Raw genomic sequence first — 25,131 nt, 5'->3', positions numbered from 1 at the left:
AAGATGTTGAGTTGTTTGTTACATTATAACAATGTACTGATCCAGTCCAGGCCACATGGTTTCCCTCAAGTTTCCACATGGCAAATGGAATAAGGGGGTAGGGCTGCCCCTTCGGCCAACAGTACCTCCCTTGGCCTTCCACTGGTTGACTTCTGAATCTTCTGCCCAAACCACAACACTAAGTTCTGCTTTGGGGTCTGGGATGTCCTACCACCCTGGGTCCTTTGAGCCCTTCTTCTAAGGGGAGATGCCCTCTTTGGCTTTTTCTTCCTCTTACCTAAGCAAAAGGAATGATCTAGGTGGTCCAGCCCAGCTCCCTAGGGTTTAACATGGAGTAGGAGGTTGAAGGCCCAGCTTCATCATACAGTGTTTGCTAACCAGCTTTGTTCTCTGTGAACATATCTACCTGCAGGAAAGTTGGCTGATAACAGGATCAGGTACCCCGTGTCCCTGGAATGCTACCATTTCAACAGTGGCCTACCTTTCTCAACAGATACTGAAAAATATTCCTATTCGTAACTGTTTACAAACTGTTAATAAAGCCATTCTAGGTTTTTACTGGATATTGGCATTAAAAGGGAACGACAATGACCAGGAATCACTTTTGTGAGAATTGTGGAAATTGAGTCCTTTCTCCCTGAGTGATCAATCATCTTCAGCTACGATACCTCTGCCCCGCTTTGGGAGCCTGTTTCTTCCTTCTTCTTCTTCTTACAATGTTAAAACACAATCTCTTGTTGCTGTCTCTGGCATCTTTTCTAAGCCTTGATCTTCCTGGGCTTTGGACGTCGGAATACTGAGATAGGATTCTCTTCCCTTTAACACTGGTAGGCAGTCAAATGTCCCTCCTCCCATTCCCTCCATTTTTTGCACATTTCTCTTTACAAAATCTCAGCTCACAGGAGGCTATTTTGTACAGCACTTTGTCTCTTTGTTCCTCGCTGGAAAGATTCCTCACTTGATTGTCAGAATTTCATTTCAGAGGACGGGCAGTTTCACCAAAGCCGTGTCCCTTTGTACAGTCCCTGACTTTTGAATCATATTCGTCTTTTTTTCTAAATGCTTTGCAATCCACCGTGCACGTCATCTTCTAGTCTTTAGCATAATGGTCCTTTGCTCCCAAGGTCATTAAAATCCAGAAACTAGTTTGGCAGATAACGAACAATATAATGAAATTTAATGAAAATGTTCATTTCCAAGACTCAATAAAATTCACTTCTGTCAAAATGAAATAAACTAAAATATAGGAGGGAGAAGTGTTATGACAAAAAATGTCTACAGGATTACTCACAGTAGTCAATAAATGAAGCCAAGAGAATTGTCCAATGATAGGAATTAAGTAAATCACTCAGCCACACAATGAAATATTACACAATAATTTAAATGATTCTTTTGAATAATTTAAAATAACATAAAAAGCAAGGCATACTATAACTTTCAAAATATAATTATTCAAGCATGTGCAGATATATAACTTTTTTAATCAAAATAAACACCCAGACATCGAGAGTGGTAAGTTCTTTGAGATGGAGAATGGCTTTTCTTCTTGCCTTTTTCTGTTGTTTTGCCCTTTCATAAGCATACCATGCTTTTCTTCTTACAAAAGTTTTATGAAAAAAAAAATGAGAACTAAATCCAGAGTCGCAGCGCCCACCTCTCCTACGCTCTTGACTGACTGAATTATCTGCCAGGTAGATTGAGAGCATGTTCATGCTTTGCTTGCCACCCCAGTAGAAAGAATAAATCGTGTTTCAGTGGAAAACGATGCTCCCAGGCCGTGAGACTCCAGGCCACGTGGAGGTCTCTGAGCGCCTCTGCAACTCTCTGGAAGGTGCAGACAGCAGGTGTCCTGTCAGGCACCAACCTGACCAACTTCCCCCCATTATGGAGAAACCAGAGTGCCTCCATTTGTAAAGCCTCGCAATATTTCTTCACTTCATATACACACCTGTGCCATTCCGACCTTTCCAACAAACCCTTACGATATCTGCCTGCCTCCCTCCGATCATGTGAGTAAAATAAATTTCTTAGAATGTGTTTGCTTTTACGTCTATAGGAGATGCCAAGATTTTAGCTCTTTCTGAAAGTTACCTTTTAGCAGTCTGAAAACTTGCTTCGTTTCCCTGAGGACTTAACACTGAACCTGGATAGGAACTCTGTATACCTCGAAGATGAGGCTAGTTTTCTCTCAGCTAGACTCAACAACCAAGCTTCCCCGCCCCCTTGCCTTGAACTCTCCCCTTCACCCCAGCAAGAGTGATTTTTCTGCCTGGTTCCCTCCTGGCTTTTCCCCTTTATTTATTTATTTATTTTTTTTAAGGCAGAAAGCAAAACCGAGGAGAATATTCCAGTTTAATGTCCAGAGGCAGTGATGAATGTTATCATGCACCTATAGCCCTCTGATTCATCTCAGTATTATCAGAATTTTTATTCGCAAAAGCTCTTCTCAATGACTTGGGCACTACTTAGAGTTTGCTCTAAGTTTTTCTCAGGTGTATCTGTTCCTGTCACTCTTTCTTCTAAGGAGGTTTTTTAGGTAGACTTAAAAATATATATATTTATTAGAGTCATTCGAAACTTTCATTCATTCAGCAAATATTGACTGAGCACCTACTATATGCCAAGCGTTATTCTGATTTCCAGGGATGTAGCTCTGACCTTTTATGGTGCTTATAGAAGCTGCCTAAGCTATGTTTGGAAGGTCAGGCTCAAACTGAACAGAACAAAACCAGAAGTCCTAAGGGGGATGGGGTGAGACTCAGAAACACGGTTCCTATATTAGGAAATAACTCAGCTGAGGAAGAAAATTCACCTGCAGCCTTGGATAAAGGATAAAAGTTCCACCAACAGAAATAATAGCTTCGTAACTATTTTACTTATAAATACCACCTTCAAAAAACAACAAAACCAACCCAGCTTCGCTGCCCGGTGTCCTGAGAAGTTGGCATCCTTACCTCTTTTTTCTCACCAGTCTGCTCCGCAATGAGCTGGTCAAACACAGCCCCAAATTCTTCATGGATTTTCTGCATTTCATTGATATGACTTGCAACCTTGTTCATAGTCTTGATGGCCACTGGAAGACAACGGGCAGGAAATGGAAAGGCTGTTTGGAGGCTCTCGTGGAGACGCACGCAAGGGGGGCAGATTTCGGGGCCCAGGGCTCACCATCCAGATGGTAGTGTTCCTCACTCTCTGCGTCTGTCAGGGCAAAGAGCTCCTTTAGCAGAAGCGGGTACTTGAGGATCCTCTGGATGGGCTTGATGAGGTAAGACTCGAGAGTGGCGGAGTGCTGTTGTTTCGGGTTCTGGGCGTCTAAGAACGCCTTGAAAGCCGGGTCCGTCTTGGCTGGGAGAGAATAAGAAACACAGACTGTCAGGGCGGAACCCCAAAATGCCCCCCTCCTCACAATTCCCCTCACTTATTCCAAGGCGCCCTTCCCCAGGACTGAGAGGAAGAAGGAAGGTGGGGGCCCCAGACAGACAACTGGAAGGGCCCGTGGTATTAATTTGGGGGCAATAACGGGGGTTTGAGTAAAGGGATAACAGGGTTTGTAAATCCTACACACTGGGGTTCTCAGGGGTTGCTGTTAATCCTCGTTGTACTAAGAGCGTCTTTGTATTCTGCTATTTTGACATCTGGGGCCTTACAGACCCTGGGGACTGTCCCTCCCAGGGCTAGCCAATTTCTAGAGGTGGTAAAGGACTCACCTGGGAGCACACTTTCATATGCAAACCAACCAATCTGGAGCCCCTACAGCCGTAGCTACCCCTTCTAGAGGGCTCTCTCACTCTGGGCCACTGTTCCCCTGCCCTACTCGCCTCAGGGCCAGGTACCAGACAACCTGGGCCAGCCGTGATATCCCAGAGTCCATTGAAACGACCCAATCCTAAAAGTCTGCTTACCCTGCCTTGCTCCTGCCTCCTGGCAGCAACCACAATAAAGTTGCCCCCATCTCCCCCTGGCTCCTTCTGCTTCCTGACTGGCCCTGGCACTTCCCCGTGGGGCCCCGTGAGGCACCACGTCATGCCCCTTCCTCTTGGGAGCTGCGAGGAACAAACTGTCTTTTCAATGGCAATTGTCTTCTGATCTGTTGGCGTTGCCATATCTCAATCATCGGAAAGCCTGCATTTTAAAACACTCTTTACCCTGGCTTTCTCTGCCTTTCAAGCCTTTCATTGCTGGTGGGGCCTTTTTTTTGAGAAAAGACAGGAGGGGGGGCGGAAAGCACAAACCAGAAGCAGCACTGTTCTGCAGCTCTGGGAAGTGGGGCAGGGCTGCATCTCCCCCAGCGAATGCCTTTTCAGATCTATTCTATGTTAATTCAGTACTACCAGCCATTAGCATCTGTAGGGCAGGCCCTCCTGCCCGGGACTGCAGAGTTCTTGCCCAGAGAAACGTACATCTGACCTCATATAACTCAGGGAGCTCCCTCCTCACCAGCCTGGTTTTTATCTGTGTCTCAGCTGGGCTGAAAAGCAACCCTGGGGAGTTGTGGGTCCCCAGACAAGCAGAGAGGTACCCACCAGTGGGTAATTAGGAAGACAAGGCTAATTAATGCCTTCCAGGTGCAAAGAAATGGTGGAGAAGAGAGTGAGCGCAAAAAATGGGGTGGGGGGGAAGGACATTATATCAAAGTGAGTGAACGGTGGGCCTACGTGTTTTAAAAAGCTTCTGATAAAAACGTATTATTTCCTTATCCGGGGAAAGACCAGAAGATGTGGTAAAAGGACATCATGAATTGTAAAATGACTATTCTATCTTTAAAACAGCAATCATGTGAAGGTGGCTTCATAAAGACCACAATCGTTTCATCCCCGTTAAGCCCCATTCAGAGGAATCAGACTCCAGGGGTTCAGCCACCATTTCTCTTCCTTTCAAAGAAGAAATCTGTAAAGAGAAAGGACACTGGGAATGAATGGCCTATGCATCAGGGAAGCGAGGCCGATGCACGGGGACACCGTGGCTTCCGTAGGACATCCCAAGTACACATCCACATCTACCAGGGGCATAGAAATCTGCCCACAATCCGCAAGTCCCAAAATACGGCCATGGGCATTTAATCCATCAGCTATATTTCACGTCAGAACTAAAGAGGGCATGGTTCTCGGCTCCTTGTGAGCTAAAGGAGTGTCCCTCCCATCCAGCCTCACCGTGAGCCTGTTAAGAGTCAGAGACGGGTACTTTCTGTTCTCTAAGAGTTCTCTTCACCCTCTTGGCACATCTGGCCATTAGAAAAATGTAGGTCATGCCTCATGTTTTCAGGGATCGTTTGGAAAGACACGATAATAATTTTCAGGTGCAAAAAAACAATGTTATTGAACTATGGAAAACCTACAGGGGCAGACTTTAATCTAATTGAGTGATTAAAAATACCACAACTCTAAGGACTGGAACGTGTATATAATTTTACAGTAGAGCAAAGTGCTCTGAAGTTGTTACATTAACGATCTCATAACAACTGGCATTCAGTTAAAGTTAAAAAAGATATGCGTATGCAGAGCGATAGGACCAATACAGCACATGAGAAGACGCCGTCCAGGCCAGGCAACGAGACAAGGAGATTCCCAGGTGCCCTTTAAATTTCTGGGCTGAAGTAGATTCTGTTGCATGAACTATCTCTGCCATTAAGTATGTCATTATCTGGGGCAGGCTCTTCCGTTACCCAGAGACCTGCATTGTACTAATATTTCCTTAACAGGTCTTAAATTAAGTCAAGCTCATTCTCTCTGGCAGGAAAGCATAACATGTACAAATTATTTACGTATCCAGATACTGGATCAGCAGCTGTGCACATGGCACATGACAGCCACGGGGAAGTGGTAAGACTGAGCAGCCTGCTTTCCAGAGATTCTCTGTAATCGAACTCTGTACTGGTTATACTGTTCCCCAGGAAAATTGTTGCTGTTGTTTTTTTAAATCCTTTTACCTATCACCAGCATCACATGCCGAACCAGGGAAGGGAAACAGCTTTCTGGAGACTCTCAGAATGATCCATCAGCTGCCCAGAACACTGAGGGAAAGGAGCCTGCCAATTTAAAACTCCACTCTATTCCATGCAAAATATAACCGCGAGTCGAGGGATTCTCGTGAACAATGGAAACAACTTTTGTAGTGCTGGGGGTGGTTATCATCACACGCCCACGAACAAAAATAGGTGAGGGGGAGATGGAATGCCACCAAAAGGTATATGAAGTGTGCGAGGTTATAAGGAAACGAGTGAAAATTAGGAATAAAGCAGGGAATTTCTAAAGCCCCCCCCCTTTCTGCATAATTACAAAATGACCCCTTAATTCTGGCCCCAAATAGCTGAGTCAAAACTTGCATTATAAGAAAACTAACAAGGGGCATCTGGGTGGCTCAGTCGGTTAAGCATCTGCCTTGGGCTCAGGTCATGATCCCAGGGTCCTAGGATGGAGCCCCGCATCGGGCTCCCTGCTCAGCAGGGAGTCTGCTTCTCCCTCTGCCTCTGCCCCTCCCCCTGTTTGTGCTCTATCACTCAAATAAATAAAATCTTTAAAAATAAATATATAAATAAATAAGAAAACTGACAAGACGGTTAATTCAAGATCTCAGGCTGCCTGGCTGGCCCAGTCAGTACAGCGTGTGCCTCTTGATCTCAGGGATTATGAGTTTGAGCCCCACGTTGGGCAGTTTAATTAAAAAAAAAAAAAAAAAAAAAAAAGACAGGCACGCATTTCACTTCTCAGTACCCTTATTTAAGAAACATCTATCTGGCACATCAGTGACTCTTGGATTTCTGTCCAAACGCCCCGACCGCCGCCAGCCATACCCATGTGAACCTACAACAGATGTGCCCGCCTGCCACCAGCCGTCACCCGCCTACCTTTCACCAGGACCTTGGGAACCTTCGTGTGGCTGGCGCAGAAGGCACTGTAGAGCTTGAAGCGGTCAGCATAATACAGAAAGGATCCCCCCAGAGAGAACAGCACTTTCTGGATTTAACGAGAAAAACCTCAGTTAGTTCACATTCATCCTCATCTGGAAAGATCAGCAGGACCCAGAGGGAGCTCACAACTGCATGACCCTCCCCACAAATCAGCACCAGTCACACCTGTCACAGCCCTCGCTCTGCTCACCGATGGCCTGAAACTGCCTGTTGGAAAGGGTACGGGCTTATGTGTTCGCGTGCTCGGTGCCTGAGCTGTCCCTCTCGCTAATTACACCGGCGATGTCCCTGCTTTTCCAGCCTTGGGTCTTTACATGCCCCAGCTGGGATGTGTGAATGTTAATGAGAAAATACCGATGGCATTTTGGAAAAGGCAGACCGCTCCTGCAATCTCTCATTAGCTCCTGTTGGGAGGTCAAAGTGACACACCAAATACAGGCAGGAAATGCATACACCCCAAAAATAGAAGACACGCGTCCCTGGTCACTAACTCCGTCCTCTGCAACACGGCTCCCTCTCCTAGCACGGAGCAGGTGAAGATGCAAGAAACACGCCGGACTCTGGGGATGAGTTCGGTATCCTATCCCAGCCCACACCCTCCGCCTCAAAAGGATCAAAATTGGGGGAAGGCCTTCCCTGTTAGAATTTAATATGCCTTGGGGATGCCTGGGTGGCTCAGTCAGTTGAGCAGCTGACTCTTGATTTCAGCTCAGGTCATGATCTCAGGGTCCTGGGATGCAGTCCCGCGTCACGCATCCTGCTCAGTACAAAGTCTGCTTGAGATTCTCTCTCTCCCTCTCCCTCTGTCCCTGTTTGCCCTTGCTCTCTTTCTTTCTCTCTCAAATAAAAAAAATAAATCTTAAAAAACAACAGAATTTTAAAAAATTTTAAAAATTAAAAAACCCATGGCTAAGGATACTCTGTATCCTAAACATTTTACATACATATATGTATATATACCCAAATATATATACAAGCCTAAGAAAAATATCTTCTATATGTTCCACACTGATGTAGTCTTGTTCAGAGAGAGAGAGAGAGAGAGAAGGAGCATGCGACTGCTTAATTCAAGGTTAGAATCAAAAGTGACGTTCCAAGAAAAAAAAAAGTTTTGGATTTCAATGTGTAATTTATCTAACAAACAATGCACAGAATTCTGATAGACTGTCTACTAACAACAAAAAGTTTATTTGGAACCGCCCAGAATGGGTAACTAGAGACCTACATTAGTTTCTTACACGTTCTACTTCTCCTCTTCTCCCTTTCAAGCCCCACCTCCTCCCAACCTCACCACCCCGGCTGAGAGGGTCCCAGCAGGCACAGTCTGACTCTGCAAGTGCAGTTATCCTTCGAGACATACTCAATAATTAGACAAGAAAAGATGAGGAAGAAAAAGTTCTAACTGTAACCCCTCACATTAACCATATTAGGTCATTCGTTTAACTTACCACACAGGCAGCCACAGATAAAACATTAAGGTATTCATTTATTCTTCTGGCCTTAACAAATGATCTCAGGGCACAAGGTGTGCACAGGTATGAGGGCTTTATACACAAAGACTGCATTTCCCCAAAGCTGCCCTTCCAGAGAAGGTCACAGAGCCTCCCACTGACGGACATTGCAAATTTCCAAGAGGATATTTTATCAAAGCTTGTTTGACCTCAGAACTAAATTTTTTCTAATACTGCCTTAGGACTAGTGTTCTAGGCAATGCAGTTTGAATATTTTTTTTAATATTTTTATTTATTTGTCAGAGAGAGGGAGAGAGAGAGAAAGAGGCAGACAGAGAGAGAAGCAGGCTCCCCACTGAGCAAGGAGCCCGACACGGGTCTTGATCCCAGGACCCTGAGATCATGACCTGAGTTGAAGGCAGATGCTTAACTGACTGAGCCACCCAGCCATCCCACAGTTGAATATTTTAACAAGTTTTTCATATTTTTGGCCAAATATACAATCAGAATTTAAACCAAGTAGCAATGGTGCAACTGACAGCAACAGTTTTGGGAGAAAACACAGACAATCCAGAAGCCAACTCAGAGGTGCTAGAAACAAGCCCCTGGGCCATGAATATTCAGTATGCATAGGTTGTCTTGCTCTACTGACAGAATGGAGATGGTCAAGTGTGGCCATAAACCAGGACAGTGAAGGTCAGGGAAGAGAGTCCCACTTGAATGGAATTTAGAACTGTGACCATCTAGCAATAGCTCGCTGAAAGAATCCACGCACCAATCCCTCCTAGAACAACCCTGCTCATAATGCAGCCATGTCCACATCAAGTTCTGTCCACCTACCTCTCCTCAAGCGATTAACCAGACCTAAACCCACACAACTGGCCCCACAGCAAGAGACCAAGTGAATATAATCAATGTTAGATGTCTTACAGTAAAACCAAGTGTTGTGGGGCACCTGGGTGGCTCAGTCAGTTAAGCGTCTGCCTTCGGCTCGGGTCATGATCTCAGGGTCCTGGGATGGAGCCCCATCGGGGGAGAGTCTGCTTCTTCCCCTCCCTTTCCCCTGCTCGGTGGAGAGTATGCTTCTTCCCCTCCCTTTCCCCTCCCCCTGCTTGTGTTCTCTCTCTCTCTCTCTCAAATAAAATCTTAAAAAACAAACAAAAAAACAAGTGTTTTAAGGAATGTCTGTGTCCATTTTAACTATGATCCTCATTAAGCAATTTTCTGAGTAACAAATTACTGGCCCTTGTCATGAGTTCTAACTGTCCTAATGAATGTACTAATTTAGAAAATACATGTTATCATTACAAACACAAACAAACAAACAAAACTGTATTTCAAATGGACCGCATGACCACCTTGAAGATAAGGAGGGGAGAAAATTAACTCACCTAAGCAGCATTTGAACCCACAAAAAATGAACTGTATGCAGTAATTAGGGTTAAAAGGGTATTATGCCTGCAACTAAACTCTTCAACGGTTCGAGGAAAAAAATTATATTACACACACACACACACACATCGGAGACAGGAAGATAAAGAATAAAGGAAACGTGGTCAAATGTTCACTTTTGGGAAATCTGGGTGAAGGATATCCAGAAATTCTTCAGGCTATTCTTGCAACCTTTCCATAAGTCTCAAATTATCTCCAAATAAAAATATGTAAGTATATATAAATATATATTCTTATGCTAAGTGTATGAACGTGGGTGTGTATACTGAATAACTTCTGTTGCAGAGAAGCAGTGACATACAAAAACATATATAGAAAGAGCAGCCTTCACCCCAGTCCCTAAACGTGTATGCTAACAGCACTCAGCCAGATTTCTGTAAGCTCTAGAAGAGGTCAAAGTATATGGGGGCCCCGCATATATAGACAATTGAACCTGAGTCCAACATCATTGCGAAATTAATACAGTGGAGGAGGATAGAAGGATAGTCATTTCAGCAAATAGCACCAGAAAAATCAGACATTCGTATGGAAAAAAGATGACTTTGATTCCGACTTCACACCCTAACGAATTTAATGCACAACAGATCAGAGACCAAAATGCACATGCCCAACCTACAAAGCTTCTGGGAGAAAAAAGGAGAAAATCATTAGGACCCAAGTTTAGGCAAAAATTTCACAGACGTGACACAAAAAAGCATGACCCAAAAAAGAAAAGACTTGAAAAACTGGACTTCATCAAAATTTAAAATTTCCGCTCTTTGAGAGACACTGTACGACAAGAAGATACTTACAAATCCTGGTTCTGGTAAAGGACTTATAGTTAGAATATACAAAGAACTCTCAAGTCTCATAGTAAGAAAACAACCAACCAAACTGAGGGTTCTAGAGGGGAGGGGGGGTTGGAAGATGGGTTAGCCTGGTGATGGGTATTGAGGAGGGTACGTTCTGCATGGAGCACTGGGTGTTATACGCAAACAATGAATCATGGAACACTACATCAAAAACTAATGATGTAATGTATGGTGATTAACATAACATAATTAAAAAAAAAAGAAAACCACCAACCAATACAATCAATGGGCAAATGATCTGAACAGATGTTTCACCAAAGAGGATATATTAAAGGCAAATTAGCACATTAGAAGATGCTCGTTGTCGTGTCATAAGGGAAATTGAAATGAAAGCTACAATGAGGTGCCACAGTACGGTGGGATACCACAGAGCCATAGACTGATATCTGCAGCCACGTGCATGGAACGTGACATGATTATTCCAAGTAAAGGATGCCACATTAAAAAAAAAAAGAGTACATGCTGTATAAAATTCCAGATTGCAAACGAATCTAACTAATCTATGGTAACAAAGAGCAGGGAAAAACCTTCAAGGGCTGCTGCTGATGCTCATTATCCTGACTGCGGTGATGGTTTCGCAGGTGTATACATATGGCAAGATTCATCACACTATACAATGTGAATAGATGCAGGGTATTGTATGTCAATTACACCTGAATTAATCTTTTGGTATTTTTTTTAACTTTACGAGAAGCCGACACCACCGTGTGTGCATCGAGGAGCTCTGTCGGCTGGAGGTGCAGCACAGGAAGTATCTGTAATGGAGAAGAGCCAGCCAAGGAGGGGGAAATAAGCTGTAAGCATCCTCACTGAGGTACTAGTCATAAATCCTCATTAAGGCTATAAGGACACTGTGTGCTGGAAGACTGTCTTCCTCCTGGATCATGATAAGCATTTCCATTAAGCAAAGTTTTCCAGAACATGATAAATTAACTTGTTTACTGGGAAGCCAAGGGTGCTAGTCTCATTTGCTAATATCAAGTATTAAAAGGCCCCACGTCAACAGAACGAAAGGTCAAGGCTGGTCTATCCTCCAGAGTGGAAGCCCGCAGGGGCACCAGTTTCATACAAGTTGATGACACTGGCGTCACCTTAGCCAGACAAGGTTCCCCCTCTCAGAATCCCCTTAGGGACTGACCCCACTGGAGGTCCAACGAAGACTCAACACCACGAGCACAAGAATGTACCAAAGAGAGCCTGTGCCTCCTGCGATGTGTTCTCAAGAGGTTCCACTTAACCTACGGAATAACCCACCCATGACAGGGGGAGGCAGCCTGACATCATTGGTGGACTTACCTTGAATTGATCGACTTTCTCAAGCTTTTCCAAATCGGGTACCAGTCTCACTCCATCTTCTAGAGTTTTCAGAAATTCTACTTGAAACTCTACCATTTCGGTTAGATTTCCAAAGAGCACATCGAGCTGGAAAATGAAAAAGAATTTAAGCCACCCATATTTCATTGGTGTTCAGAAACTTTATCTGCTTCTGATTTCAGAGTTTTTCTATCAATACTTATCAATTAAGATCATGAGCCCACCATGAGGTGGGGGGGTTGGGGCAGGGAGTGGGGCCGCTCCTCACTCTCTGGGTGCAAGCCAAGAGCGTTAACTCGCAATCATTTAACTCGTTCCAAGTGTTTTCGGTACTACATGTGTGCCTCGCTCCTTCCTCTTCAAGTCAAGCTGCAGGAAAACCCTCACAAAGTTAAGACAATGTCCACCATACCTCATCTTGGGTGAGGAAAGTTTCTTTTTGAAGAGGTTTTAGGTATCTCTCCATGAGACAGTTTAAGTCCTAAGGGTTGAAAGGATATCTCATTAGCACATCTAAAAGCCTAGAAGGAATCTAAAGGAGAAAAAAAACAGATTATGTCGCAAATGCTAACATTACAGTCTTTAGGTCATTAAGTTCCCTTAAAGCAGGAGTGAGCCAACCTCTTCGGTAGTATTTTCGACTCTGCAGGCCATGTGGTCTCTCTCACAACTACGTAACTCTGCTGCTGTAACAGGAAAGCTGCTTCCTGTTACGGCAGCACAGACAACATGTAAATGAATGTGTGTGGCTGTGTTCCAATAAAACTTTATTTGTCAAAACAGGCAGAAGGCTGGATTTGGCCTAAGGGCCATGATTTGCTGACCCCTGAGTTAAAGACTAAAATAGGTCATTAAAAACAGATCACACTGTTGTGATATTTAACTAATTATATAGTTACAGGAATAGATAATTACTACAGTCATAGGAGTGTATTACAATGTATGTATTGTAACGTATGTATAGTGCATACATTGTTATATGTATTACATAGACATTAAGAATTATATAGGAATAAATTATATAATTACAGAAATATAACTAAATGTCCGAACACAAGTGAGACTAAAAAGAAAACAGATACCCTTCTGCCTAGACTCAAATTAGATACCGAAAACAATACCTTTAAATCCTTCAAAAACTAAATTCAATTTTAGTATTAGCTCAACAACAGATTTAGAAAGGTCAGAAGGCTCGCTGAATATTCACCATCATCTCCTTTCTCGATCAATTACATATGTCAATAAACTGCTCTAAGAATTGAGGTGCTTCCTTAAGATGCAGGAGATCTGAACATTAAGAAAGGCCAGATTCCACAGGAGACCAAACACAGTGTAAACCCACAAAGCCCCTCCTTCAAAACGAGGAGGGAAGGCATGCCAGGCGGGAAGGGAGGGTAGACCAGCAAGACGTACTTTCACGTAGGTGCGCTCTGTCTCCAAGAGCTCGCAGATCACCTTGCGCAGCTTGTCAGCGTCCGTGAGCTGCCTCATGGTGGCCAGCTGAGGCCCAGTGGCGTCTTGCGGAGATGGGCTCGGCTCGGAGGGGTTCATCTCATGCAGACTGCGGCAAAATGCGGCCACCTGTTCCGTGCTCTTCGGAGCACAGTTTAAAAGGCAAGGCAGATGAAGTTACCTCTCACAAGAGAGACCTGTCTGATATCTGTTCCGCCTAAAGGTGTCCTTCCTGGTTAATGAACTGCCACAGGTGAATTACATTTCTCCTTCTCCCGACTGCTCTACACATAGGAGAGCTCACTGAATGCTCAAAACACCCATAACGACAATTGCTAACATATTCCAAGGGCTCACCACATGCCAGGCATTGGTCTGATGTATTTAATCCTCCTACATGGTAAGTAAGGGCTGTTAGCATTCCTATGAAACAGGTGACACAAAGGAGGCCCAGAGAGATTAAGTAACTCATCTGAGATTGCACAGCTCAAAAACGGCACAGCTGGGATTTGAACCAGGCAGAGTGGATCAAAGCCTGTGTTCATAACTACTCTGCAAGAAGCTTACAAATAAGGAGACGGAGATACAGAAAAATTAAACGCATTTCACCCCAAATACAAGGCTAATTATCACAGCCCCCACTTAAGTAAACTATACTTACTTTGCAATGGCGGAAGATGATTTTATAAGCTAAGATTCTTTCTGGCGCTGTTAAAAACTGGCCCTAAGGCAACTTTCTAGATAATGATAGATACCCATATGTTTTAAGAAAGAAAAAAAAGTTCGTCTCTCCGGCTTCTCCAAGCAGAAAGACACCTCTCCTCTCTTTCAAAATAAAGGCTGTTGGGCCCTAAACAAGGCTTCAGTGGGGGAGCTCAGCCTCCACCTAATCTCTGTCCAGGATGATTCAGGTAGAAGTTTAGGGTTCTAGGATTCTAAAATTGCAACATTTCCAGTTATGCAAAAGAGTTCTCCAAAGAATGGGTGGCAGGCGGGCTGCTGAAAACCCCATGGAATTAGTACTTGAGCTTGAGTACTTGAGCTGCATATAGCAATCACCTGACGAGCATGCCCAGCACACCCTCCAGATCAATTCAATCAGGACCTCCAGGATGGGATGAGCCAGCGTATTATTTAAAGCTCTTGCTGGAATGCCTCCAGAGGCTATTTTGTAGCACAAAATCTAGTTTATTAATATTTGCCCAAATGTAGCACTCTACGAATGTTCGCTGGACAGCTCCTTGAAGGTAAGCTGCCTGCCCATCCTCCTCTCCCTGGCTTCCACCATCTAATTCATCCCTAGGCACAGAGTATTCCCAGCAAACACGGGTGCAAATAAAGAATTATTTCTATCACCCACCTACCCAGGAAGAACATGAGAAGAACATCCTCCCCAAAACAGCAGTTGCTGCCCAGAGCTGAAACTCAAGGCTGGCATTTGGTGCTGGGCAGAGGAGCTAAAACCAAGGGTATTCCATGGGGACAATCCCTTAAACATAGAGGAAAAAGGCAGCCAACATTAACATGCCTTCCCCTCACTGGCATTATCCCAAAGGGAAGGGAGCCTGGAACAAAGGCAGTACAAGGACATGGGAAATCAGAACCTAACAAGGATGCATTCACAACAATGCCATGACAGCAAGGAGGAGAGCCAGGACCCAAATCCACATAATGATTATTTCTTTGGGTTTTGTTTTTTTTTTAAGATTTATTTATTTTGGGGGGAGGGGCAGAGAGAGGGAGAGAGAATCTCAAGCAGCGTGGAGTCTGATGGGGGGCTCATTCCCAGGACCCTGAGATCATGACTGGAGCCAAAACCAACAGTAGGACACTCAACCAACTGCGCCACCCAGGCACCCCTATTTCAATTCTCTTACAATGACCACAGCTTATGTGGTGCTAGCACTAACCCTAGTCTTATGTTCCAGAAGGTATTAGTCACCTCCAGGGGCACTGTTCACTGTTGTCCATGGATTCAGTGTTCCAGACGTTGTATATCCCCACAAAGAATTCTCCCTTCAGTGGCTAACAAAAACGCTCACCAAAATGGGCGGAACTGTATGATATGTGAATTGTATCTCAATAAGGCTGTTAAGAAAGAATTCCATCAAAGCTTGTTTCTGTAGGAATCAACTAAACAGTTTTATTTCGTTATGTTCGTATTTTACTAGTTTGTCATTCTTAAACATCCAGTTAAATATGGCTTTGTCTTACAAATTCCACAGGAACAAAAGACCCGTGACCCGTCATAATAAAAATGCTCACACATCTTTTAAATGATCCAGTGATACCTATAATAGGTCACTGCATTATAACATAGACACGATGGGGGGGGGGGTCACCCTCACCAGAACTAAAATCCTGTGGACAGCCAATGAGAACGACTGACAACTAACGGCCCTGCCCCCCAGCTTTGTCCGACTGTCCTTTATTGCTTCGATTCAGCATCCTGCAAAGGAACCCAACACAACAAACGTCTAACAGGCACCTTCCCTTACACAATGCTCTTCTCATTGGCCCAACAGGAACCACAGCTGTCTGTCATGAATCTGCACATTAACCTCAAAGCGACTCCTCATGATAAGTAAATCTATCGCTTCATTCCTATCAGTGACGCAATACGCCTTTCTACGATTTTATCATTTTGACAAGTTGCCATGGGAAATCCAGTGTCCTCGTGGAGTACACAGGGGTGCCCCATACTTCCAGGATGGGCCAAAGTTACAACCTGGGGACTCAGGCACATAGCAAAGGCAGGAAATTCCACAAGATGCTTCTCTTTGTGCTAATACTCATCAGACTCACCTATTGCCATTCCCACCTATATCTGTGTATAATAGTGGAAGGTATGGGATGGACTTTCTAGGTTTTCATTCCCTCTGTTTCACCATCAGGGCTCTGAGGTTTCCATTTTTAAGAGTGTGAGTTTCTGACTTTGTATGAAGTTCACCACTTCTAAGGTCTGGCATCCTTATGTTAAGCAGGCCCAAGGGCAGAGCTAAAGGTTAGTGGGATGTGGGCTAGGGCTTTAGTGCTCAAAACATATGCCACAGACCTAAAGCCATGTCCTACCCAACCTCATTCCCAAACACCCAGCCTGCTCATCTTTCTCCACCTCTGAGCCAAGTTCTGGAGTGTAGGGAAAAAGCATCCTATAATTGAGCATCCCAGGTACACCCCCAAATTCCCTGAAATCCTCTTCTGAGAGTTCAAAGCCTTAGGCATCCCATCCTTATTAGACACAATCCTAAACTTAGGATAAATTTAGCCAGGTGCTCTCTTACATGGAGGCGGGGCAAAGCAGTCTCAACACGGGCAACCCTGTTCTCTGATTCAAGGTATAAACGCTCCAAGGAGCATGCACAGAATCTCAGCAGGGATGTAATCTCTTCACTTTCAATTACATGTTATTTAAATAAAGAATAAAAAGACAGAATTCCAAGTTACAATGCATACTGTCACAGCATGTTTTGCAAGGCTCTTAATGAAATTTTTACTTGGAAACCATTAAAATGATGTCATCAAGTTTGAGAATTCTGCTTTACTAAAATATTACCCCAAAAACATCCTTGGAAGGAAGTATGAAATGCAGGTCTTTTCCAGAATAACTCTAATGCAGAGATTTTATATGTTGTGGCCCAACTTGTAAGTCCCCCTGGCCCTATACTGTGGCCAGACTTTTTTGCATCAAGATCCATGGAGACCTTCTCTGGGTAGCTTAGCCACAATGTAGGGTGTACGAGGGGCGCAGGGCTCTCCCCGCTCGGTTACTGAGCATTCTGTGCTGTCCTCTTTATTCTACACCAAGCTCTGCAGCCAGAGATGCCTAGAAAGGTAGCTGCCGTGGGAGGTTCTCCACACACTCCTCAAAGCCAAGTTTCCTGGAACTGGGACAGACCGCGAAATACTGTTCAGAAGGAGATGGTCGAGGCTTCTGTAATGGGAGAAGTGCAAACCTCTCCCCCCTGGAGGACTGCGGTCAGTCACCCTGGAAACAGAAAAGCACTTTTGGGCCCTTCAGGCTGCCAGTTTAAAACTGTTCAAGGTAGCGGAGGCCTTCCCCTGTCAGGCCTAAGAATGATCCAACCAACATGCAGAGAAGAGCACACAATTGCAGGGGGAAATGGGCCACTTTACTGAGGCCAGCATGAAGCTCAATGTTTATAATATCGCTTTCTTCCTGTGGAAGATGAAAAGAAAGTACAAAAAGAGGGGGGGAGGCTTTTAAGTACATACTATTGACTCAAGCTACCCAGCTGTTTAAAGTCTTCCTGTTATGCAACCACTAAAGGCAATTTCTATCTCTAGATGAGTTCAGGTTCTAAAACTGTCCTTTAAGTCTGACCGATTTAACACATCCCACAGATTTAAAAGGGGCCAGAGTGGCCTCAATTCTTAAAACCTTTACTTAAGCTTTTTTGGAGACAAACACCAAAGTCATATTCTCTATAATTTCAGAGACCACTATCTACAGTGGGAGTCCCTACGGTTTTCCATCACCTTCTTGGTCTCATTTTGAACAGACACTGAAGAAGAAACAGCCAAGAAGGACGAAGGCTTAGCTGGGTCCATCAGGTGTACTCACTGCCAAATTTCAAGTTTCCTTAAATGACACAAAATCGAATGGTGGACAGACTCCAATATTTATATTGAACTACTAAAAAGTTTAATTGGATTTGGTTAAATTGTCCCTTGTCATTAACCTACTAGATTTTCTTACCAGGGACTCAACATTTACTAGAGGGACTGCCATGTACAATCTAAGTCAGTGGACATTAAAGCATTAACGCAATCCCTGAGCCAACACTTCTATCACCATCTCCTTCTCAAGTAGGCAGAAATAAAGTCAAAAACACTTAAAACTTTGTAGGAGGCCAAGGTGAACTCCCTTCTCCCAGAAATGCTTGATGAGCACTCAGACGACCCAGTCTGAGGCGGGGATCGGGGAGATTTGCCATACACATCATACAAACACACTCAAAATCTCAACAACCAAAAGAAAGGAGAAGAATTCAAATGACACTGTTTCAAAAATACAGAATATATCTTTATGCCATTTAAGAATGAACAAATAGACAAATGTGAAGATTCTAGGCAAATTCGATTTCACACCAACTACCGATGCCCACCCCTCCCCCATGCTAAACTATATATTCTTTATCAACAAGGGGATCCGGAAGGTAAAAGGATGCAGTCGTGGGGAAACGGGACAAGAATAATCACCATCATTTGGACTGGAAAGCAATTCAGCTGGGAAGTCGTCACATAAACAAGGTTAGCAAGAGAGAATTCAAACATGCTCACCAGATGAAGGGTCCGATATATAGAGTCACCGGACTTGTCATTGTTTTCAATCCTGGGCTTGCGCTTTATTTTCCACAGTGCAGACATCATCAGGAATGTATTCTCATGGTAATTCTACCACCTGACGTGTTCCGCACAGAAACAGAAGTTTCTTAAAATACCCCGAGAGCGCCAAACGCCTTCCAGTTCCCAAGGGAGCATCCTCTCGTATAGACAGCCCATACCGGCGCGCCCGGGAAACCTACTGCTGCATCTCAACAGACTGGACAGAAGCCCTGCAGCCCCTGCTGCCCGGCAGTGGCCTCTGGGATGGTGTCAAAGGCTAACTCGTGGACAGGAATTCATGCTTTCATTTCACCTGGCTCACCAACAAAAGTTCCAGAAAGGGAGAACCAAAAGAGACCAGACACAAAGCAGAAAAAGCCTGCCCAGGATGTGAGCGTCTCTCTGCTCTGCGGACCACGATCAGCTGATTGGCGAGCGTCATGCACTGCACAGGGATATTAAACCCGGCCAGCTCAAACAACTTTGAAGACACCCCTCACTGAGTCGGGAGCAGGCACTAAGAAAAATAAAATAAAAACACGCTATGTATTTTTTTTTTTTGAACAGTTTATGTTTTCACATTTTCCGCTAATGCGTTGTTACTAAAGCAGACATTTCTGAGACAATCCCAATTTGGATTAAAAAGAGAAAAAAAGATGGCTTTCGGAATGGAAATGTTCTGAAAATTATTCTAATACATTTGCTAAGTGGAAAACAAAATCACAGCTGCCAGGGGGCCTGGAATGCAGAACAGGACAGCCGGGAGCTCATTAGCATTCATTTCCAGAGACAAGAGTTTTTTCCATTAGAAGCAGAGAAACAAGTGACCAGTGGAGGAGGCCCCTTGGAGGCTGTCACCCACCGTCACAAAAGGAAGGAGGAGGCTCACAAAGAGAAAGGCCGCTAGACTGCCCCTGCAGTGTGGGAGCCCCACCCCCACCCTGTGGATGCCACTTTCCAGGGCCACCAATGCTCTTTCTGCAAGCCTGCAAATACTTACTTGCGGAACCCCAAAAGGCCGTGAGGAGCAAAAACTGTTATTTAAAAAAAAAAAAAATCGAAAAACACATGACGCTCCAACCTGTGTTCTCTTAATTCTGCCCATTATTTTGTAAAGCAATTCATTTAGGAAGAACAGCAAAAATATTAAACAAAAAAATCAAGAGCCCTCACAGATGCAGCAGGAATAAAAAAGGATTGCTTGTTTCATTTCATTCCTTGATGTGTTTGCTTATTTATTTACTTTTACAGCCTGGTGCATTCAAGGTAAGGCTAAGTCATCCTTCCACAGCTAAAGGCAGCTTACGACTTAAAAATTAATGTGCGGTTTAGTCTCAAGAAAAATTACTGATCTAGGAGACGTGTCAAAAGAATATTTAATCTTGATCAAGAAACTCAAGATATGTGCTTGCTCTTACTTTAAATCATAAAAAAATACACCCAGAAAGGTTATGCATTAAGAAAATATGTAAGTGGTTCATGAGTACATATCTAATTGACTGACATAGCACACTAATTAATTAATTCCTTCTTTTTCCAAAACCTGGTATATAACACCAGACTTTAACCAATCTGGCCAGAAGGTAGTTTCAGCATGGCAGGTGACAACACAAGGCCTGGTTTTGCCATCTCAGAGCTGTGTGACCTTCACTGAGTTGCTAACCTCTCTGTTCCAATGTCATTACCTATGAAATAGAGGGAATAATAGTATTTCTCTCTCAGAGGTGTTGTGAGGATGAGATAAGTTAATATGAATGGTGCCCAATATATACAAGATACGAAATAAGTGTTAGCTCTCATTTACTATTAAGAATACACAGTGGTGGGGGGGGGGTGCCTGGGTGGCTCAGTCCATTAAGCACCTCCCTTTAGCTCATGTCATGATCCCACGGTCCTGAGATCCAGCCCCATGTTGGGCTCCCTGCTTCTCCTTCTGCCTCTGCCCCTCCCCAACCCCAGCTATGCACTCTCTCTCTCTCAAATAAATAAAATCTTAAAAAAAAAAAAAAAAATACACAGTAGGACCCAGACTCCAAGAACCATTTGCTCAATTTAATTTTTTTGCTTCTAAAATATCCAAAGTGAGACATTAACTCATTAAAGGCCCCAATTTAGTTAATTAACTTGGGTTACATGACAAAGCAGTTCAAATAAAGAAGATAAAATGTGAATCGAACCAAAACCAGGAAGTATTTTTGGGTACGGAATCACACAGTGCTCCCCAACCTAGTAAAAAGGAATACAAACTTAAGGTTTTAGTGCAGGTCACTGTACTAGCTTTAAAAATACTGATCATCACCCAAACTTGTCATTGACAATTTTGAAGACATTCTCTTCTACGAGAGCCCACCATGCATTTCTGCAGTGAAATCTGGGGTTGGGGTGTTCTGTTCCTGCATCTAACCCTGTCTGTGCCAGGTGAGTTTTAGACCTATCCTCTGGAGAAAGAATCATAGACAGACAGGCATCCAGGGCAGTTCAACAAAACCCTGGGGCCCCTTCCTTCCTCTCTACTGCCAGACCGAGTATTAGAGAGGACCCTGTTTAGGACCTCATGACTCACAAAATTTCAAATGAAAACAATCTCAAAATTCCACAAGGAATGAGAACATTGGCCTATTACAGTGAGGTAGAAATGACCCAAGTTAAAAAGTATTCAGAAATAAATGTTTTAGATATAGGAAAAATAGCTGTATTCTAAATCAAATTAGAAACTGAGAATTAACATTTCTAAGTTCAATAACAAAATGACTTAATAAATACTCTTCCAAATATCTTACCTCAGTTTGGAAATAATCCATTTTTCTGTCCCTCCTCCTTCCCCCAAGTGCCTAAAAGTAAAGTAAGGGCCACACACCTAAAAAGTAACTTTAAGCAAGTTTTTGTTTGTCTTTTTTGGCTTTAAATGAAATGCATATATTTCCATTCATCTGTGTTTTAATTAATAGCCAACAACATAAAGCCTTTTTAATTATCAGAATTACTTTCAAATATTAAATTTTATACTGTGCTCAACTTAGGACATGGAGAAGGGTGATCTTATCTATGATGATCAAAGAAATACACATGGGGTAAAAGTGATGCTGACTACTCAAACATAGGCACACACATGCAGAGAAATGTAGTTTTTTAAAATAATGGTTCAGGGCGCCTGGGTGGCTCAGTCGTTAAGCGTCTGCCTTAGGCTCAGGTCATGATCCCAGGGTCCTGGGATCGAGTCCCACATCGGGCTCCCTGCTCGGCAGGAAGCCTGCTTCTCCCTCTCCCACTCCCCCTGCTTGTGTTCCTGCTCTCGCTATCTCTCTCTCTGTCAAATAAATAAATAAAATCTTAAAATAAATAAATAAATAAAATAATGGTTCATATTTGAATAGCATATTTTCATGACCAACATGCTCTCCTACAGTTATATTATCATGCTCTCCTACAAATATATTATTTGACAGCCCCCCACCCGCCCCCATCATCCATCACTGAGCAAAGGCAAGAATCACCCCCACACTGCAAAAGGGAAAACAAAGGTATAATTTAAAGTTACGTGATTTGATCAGAGAGTGACTGGTAAATGTCAAACCAAAGAAAGGTGGGTGGGGATCCACATACATATGTCAACAACACTATAAAAGGTGAATAAATACAGAAACAGAATCACGTGGGGCCCCTGGGTGGCTCAGTCGGTTAAACCTCTGCCTTCGGCTCTGGTCATGATCCTGAAGGTCCTGGGACGGAGCCTGCTTCTTCCTCTGCCCCTCCCCCCTGCTCATGCGCTCTCTCTCTCTCGCTCATAAATAAGTAAAATCTTAAAAAAAAAAGAAACAGAATCACGTACAATTACTTTTGCTGGGGAAGGGCCTTTGGACAGAGGTAACACCAAGTTTTTAAATTGTTGTACTTTGGACAGTGTGCCAATAACAGGCTACTGATCCACAGAACCCTTTGTGAAGTGGGATAAAAGCATGATGAACTATGGAAAACAAATTCACGGTGTTCCACCAAAGAGTCAGAATAAGGGCTTTCTCACAGGCCTTGAACAACTGAGGGACATGCTATATGAATAAAGAAAAAGAGTGTTTCTTTCTCTCTCATGTAAAAACTGCTCACGTTTAACAAGAACCAAACAGATCATGCAAAAAGAGCTTGTTGCAGAAACCACGCACAGCAAGAAAGTCTATCTGGCCCAGCCACACACATTTTGGATGCTATTTCTTCAAACACAAATGGAAATGTGAGAGGGAAACAGGTGAAATGAGATGGGAGCTCATTAAAACTGATTTCTGCCCTGTGTTCGCACGTATAGGTTTGTTATCGAGGCTGTAATTGGGATTTCGTATCTCAGTGACATCTCAGAGGTAAAAACACTCGGTCCCGTGGAGAGGACTTCTAACCACATACAGCTGCAAAGGTGACGTGTCAGCTGTGATTCTTCGGTGGTTCGACACGTGGGACGTGAAAATGAAAATCTCTCACCTTGCTGCTGTGATCAGTTTCATCTGAGGATTCCAAGTCCGGCCCTTCGGTCTCCTCTGGAGCGGTCTCGGCACTGTTGCCTTGCTCGCTGCAGAGGCCGTGTCCTGCAAGATGAAATCAGAAGACATGGGTCAGCATGGAGAGCAACTGCTACAAGTCAGGCCTGTGCAAGGGCAGGGCACAGGGTCAGGCCCCCCAACACGTACGTACGTACGTTGTTAAGACCCTCCAACTATGAGCTCCACGATCTTGGCTCAGTAAGTGTGTTCTGTTATGTTTATTCTTACTACTATTATTTTTACATGACAGTATATATATATATATATATATATATATATATACACACACACATTTTTTAAAAAATTTTATAACACATAATCATATCGTATGTTGAAGCCCTAACCTCCCACGTGATGGTATTTGGAGGTGGACCCAAGGACAATAAACATTCAGTCCGTAGTATGTGTGATGTCTGTTTTTGCAAAAGTCTGGCAAACTATAAACATAACACCATACTTCCATACTTCCCGCCATATTCTATGCAAAGGTGAAGGAAAAGAACATTACAAACACGGTCCTCTGGTGGGCTTCTCAAATTTAAAGAATATCTGAACCCCCAGGGGATCATGCTCTGCAGATCAGATTCGATAGGTTGGGGTTGGACCGAAACTTTTGCATTTCTTACAAGCCCCAAGAGGACACCGATCAATACTGTCCATGGACCACACTTGGGAGTAGTAAGGCTCTAAGACATTTCGACACCTGGATCAGGGACAACAGCACTAGGACTACAAATGGGCAAGACAGAAAACGAGAGTGAAGGAGCCACCTTCTGACCCTTTGGATGAAAGCCTCTATTTGCAAACAGGCTGTTTTATCCAGTGACACTATCAGAGTCATCATCTGCTTGGCATCACTTTCTGTTCAAATTCAAAGTTGGCCGCCAAACAGGGAGGAAGCCGACCTCTAAGCAAACACTTAAGCTCCAAGGCTGCATCCTTTGGTCCCCTGTCCTCCTCTGTGATGAAGCACCAATGAAGTGAACACAACCTCGATGGAAGTTTCCATCTGTGTCCTCCTTTTTGCTCTGGCTCTAGAATTTTCTTTCTTTCTTCCTTTCTTTTTCTTTTGAGTTTTATTTATTTGAGAGAGGGTGCATACACAGTGGAGAGGGGAAGAGGGAGAGGGAGAGGTAAAGAAAGAATCCCAAGCAGACTCCCGTGCTGAGCAGAGCCCAACACAGAGCTCAATCCCGCGACCCTGAGATCACGACCTGAGCAGCAACCAACAGTCGGACGCCCAACCAACTGTGCCACCCAGGTGCCCCTGGCTCTAGGATTTTCTGATTACTTGCTCCCTCTACCATATGGTGGTAGCAGTCAAAGAATGAAGCTCAGGTAACTTGGTGGCTATCGACTATGTCATATTGTTGCCTCCATGGGAAAAAAGCTGATTGAACACTTTGTATGGGGGCAATAACCTAGATGCTGGAGCCAGGAAAAAGGGCAAGAGTTGATCCCCAAAAAGGAGCAGTGGATAAGCTCAATTAGAGACACTTTGCTTAGAGCACTAGGCTCTTGGCTCACAGGAACCACGGCTCCCTCAGCAGGATCCAGAGCAGCCAGGCTGCACGCCATGCAGGGGCACCATCCCCACTGTAGTCTGCAGAACAGCAACCCCCAGACAGCAGAGCCAAATGCTGTGAGCCTGCATATCTCACCACGTGACACATTGCCTGGGGTATAGCTGATGCTCACCAAATAGTGGGAAAACAAACTAAAGGATTTTCATTGGTAATGATACTGTGGGGCTAGGTATCCTGAAAGGAAGGAAGGAAGGAAGGAAGGAAGAGGAAGGAAGGAAGGAAGGAGAAAACTTACCTCTACAA

General features: G+C 43.9%; 1 protein-coding gene across 13 annotated transcripts in view; it reads right to left on the bottom strand.

The window, feature by feature from the left end:
• Positions 1 to 25,131, bottom strand: part of TIAM1 (TIAM Rac1 associated GEF 1) — a 373,738-nt gene that overhangs the window by 18,259 nt on the left and 330,348 nt on the right. For 12 of the 13 annotated variants that reach the window (XM_078053766.1, XM_078054151.1, XM_078054194.1 and 9 more), the window contains 7 exons: positions 23,244 to 23,347; positions 13,389 to 13,568; positions 12,388 to 12,456; positions 11,958 to 12,083; positions 6,845 to 6,953; positions 3,166 to 3,345; positions 2,955 to 3,073 (listed from right to left, as the gene is read on the bottom strand). In XM_078053766.1, the coding sequence (XP_077909892.1) occupies positions 2,955 to 3,073; positions 3,166 to 3,345; positions 6,845 to 6,953; positions 11,958 to 12,083; positions 12,388 to 12,456; positions 13,389 to 13,568; positions 23,244 to 23,347 (887 nt within the window). Of the gene's footprint in view, positions 1 to 2,954; positions 3,074 to 3,165; positions 3,346 to 6,844; positions 6,954 to 11,957; positions 12,084 to 12,387; positions 12,457 to 13,388; positions 13,569 to 18,731; positions 19,767 to 23,243; positions 23,348 to 25,131 lie in introns of those variants that run through there. The other variant, XM_036118538.2, reaches the window with a different exon arrangement.

Source organism: Halichoerus grypus, chromosome 1 (assembly GCF_964656455.1).
Source record: "Halichoerus grypus chromosome 1, mHalGry1.hap1.1, whole genome shotgun sequence".
Classification (NCBI taxonomy): domain Eukaryota; kingdom Metazoa; phylum Chordata; class Mammalia; order Carnivora; family Phocidae; genus Halichoerus; species Halichoerus grypus.
The sequence above is the reverse complement of the archived record's forward strand: the minus strand, read 5'-3'. Positions and strand labels throughout refer to the sequence as shown.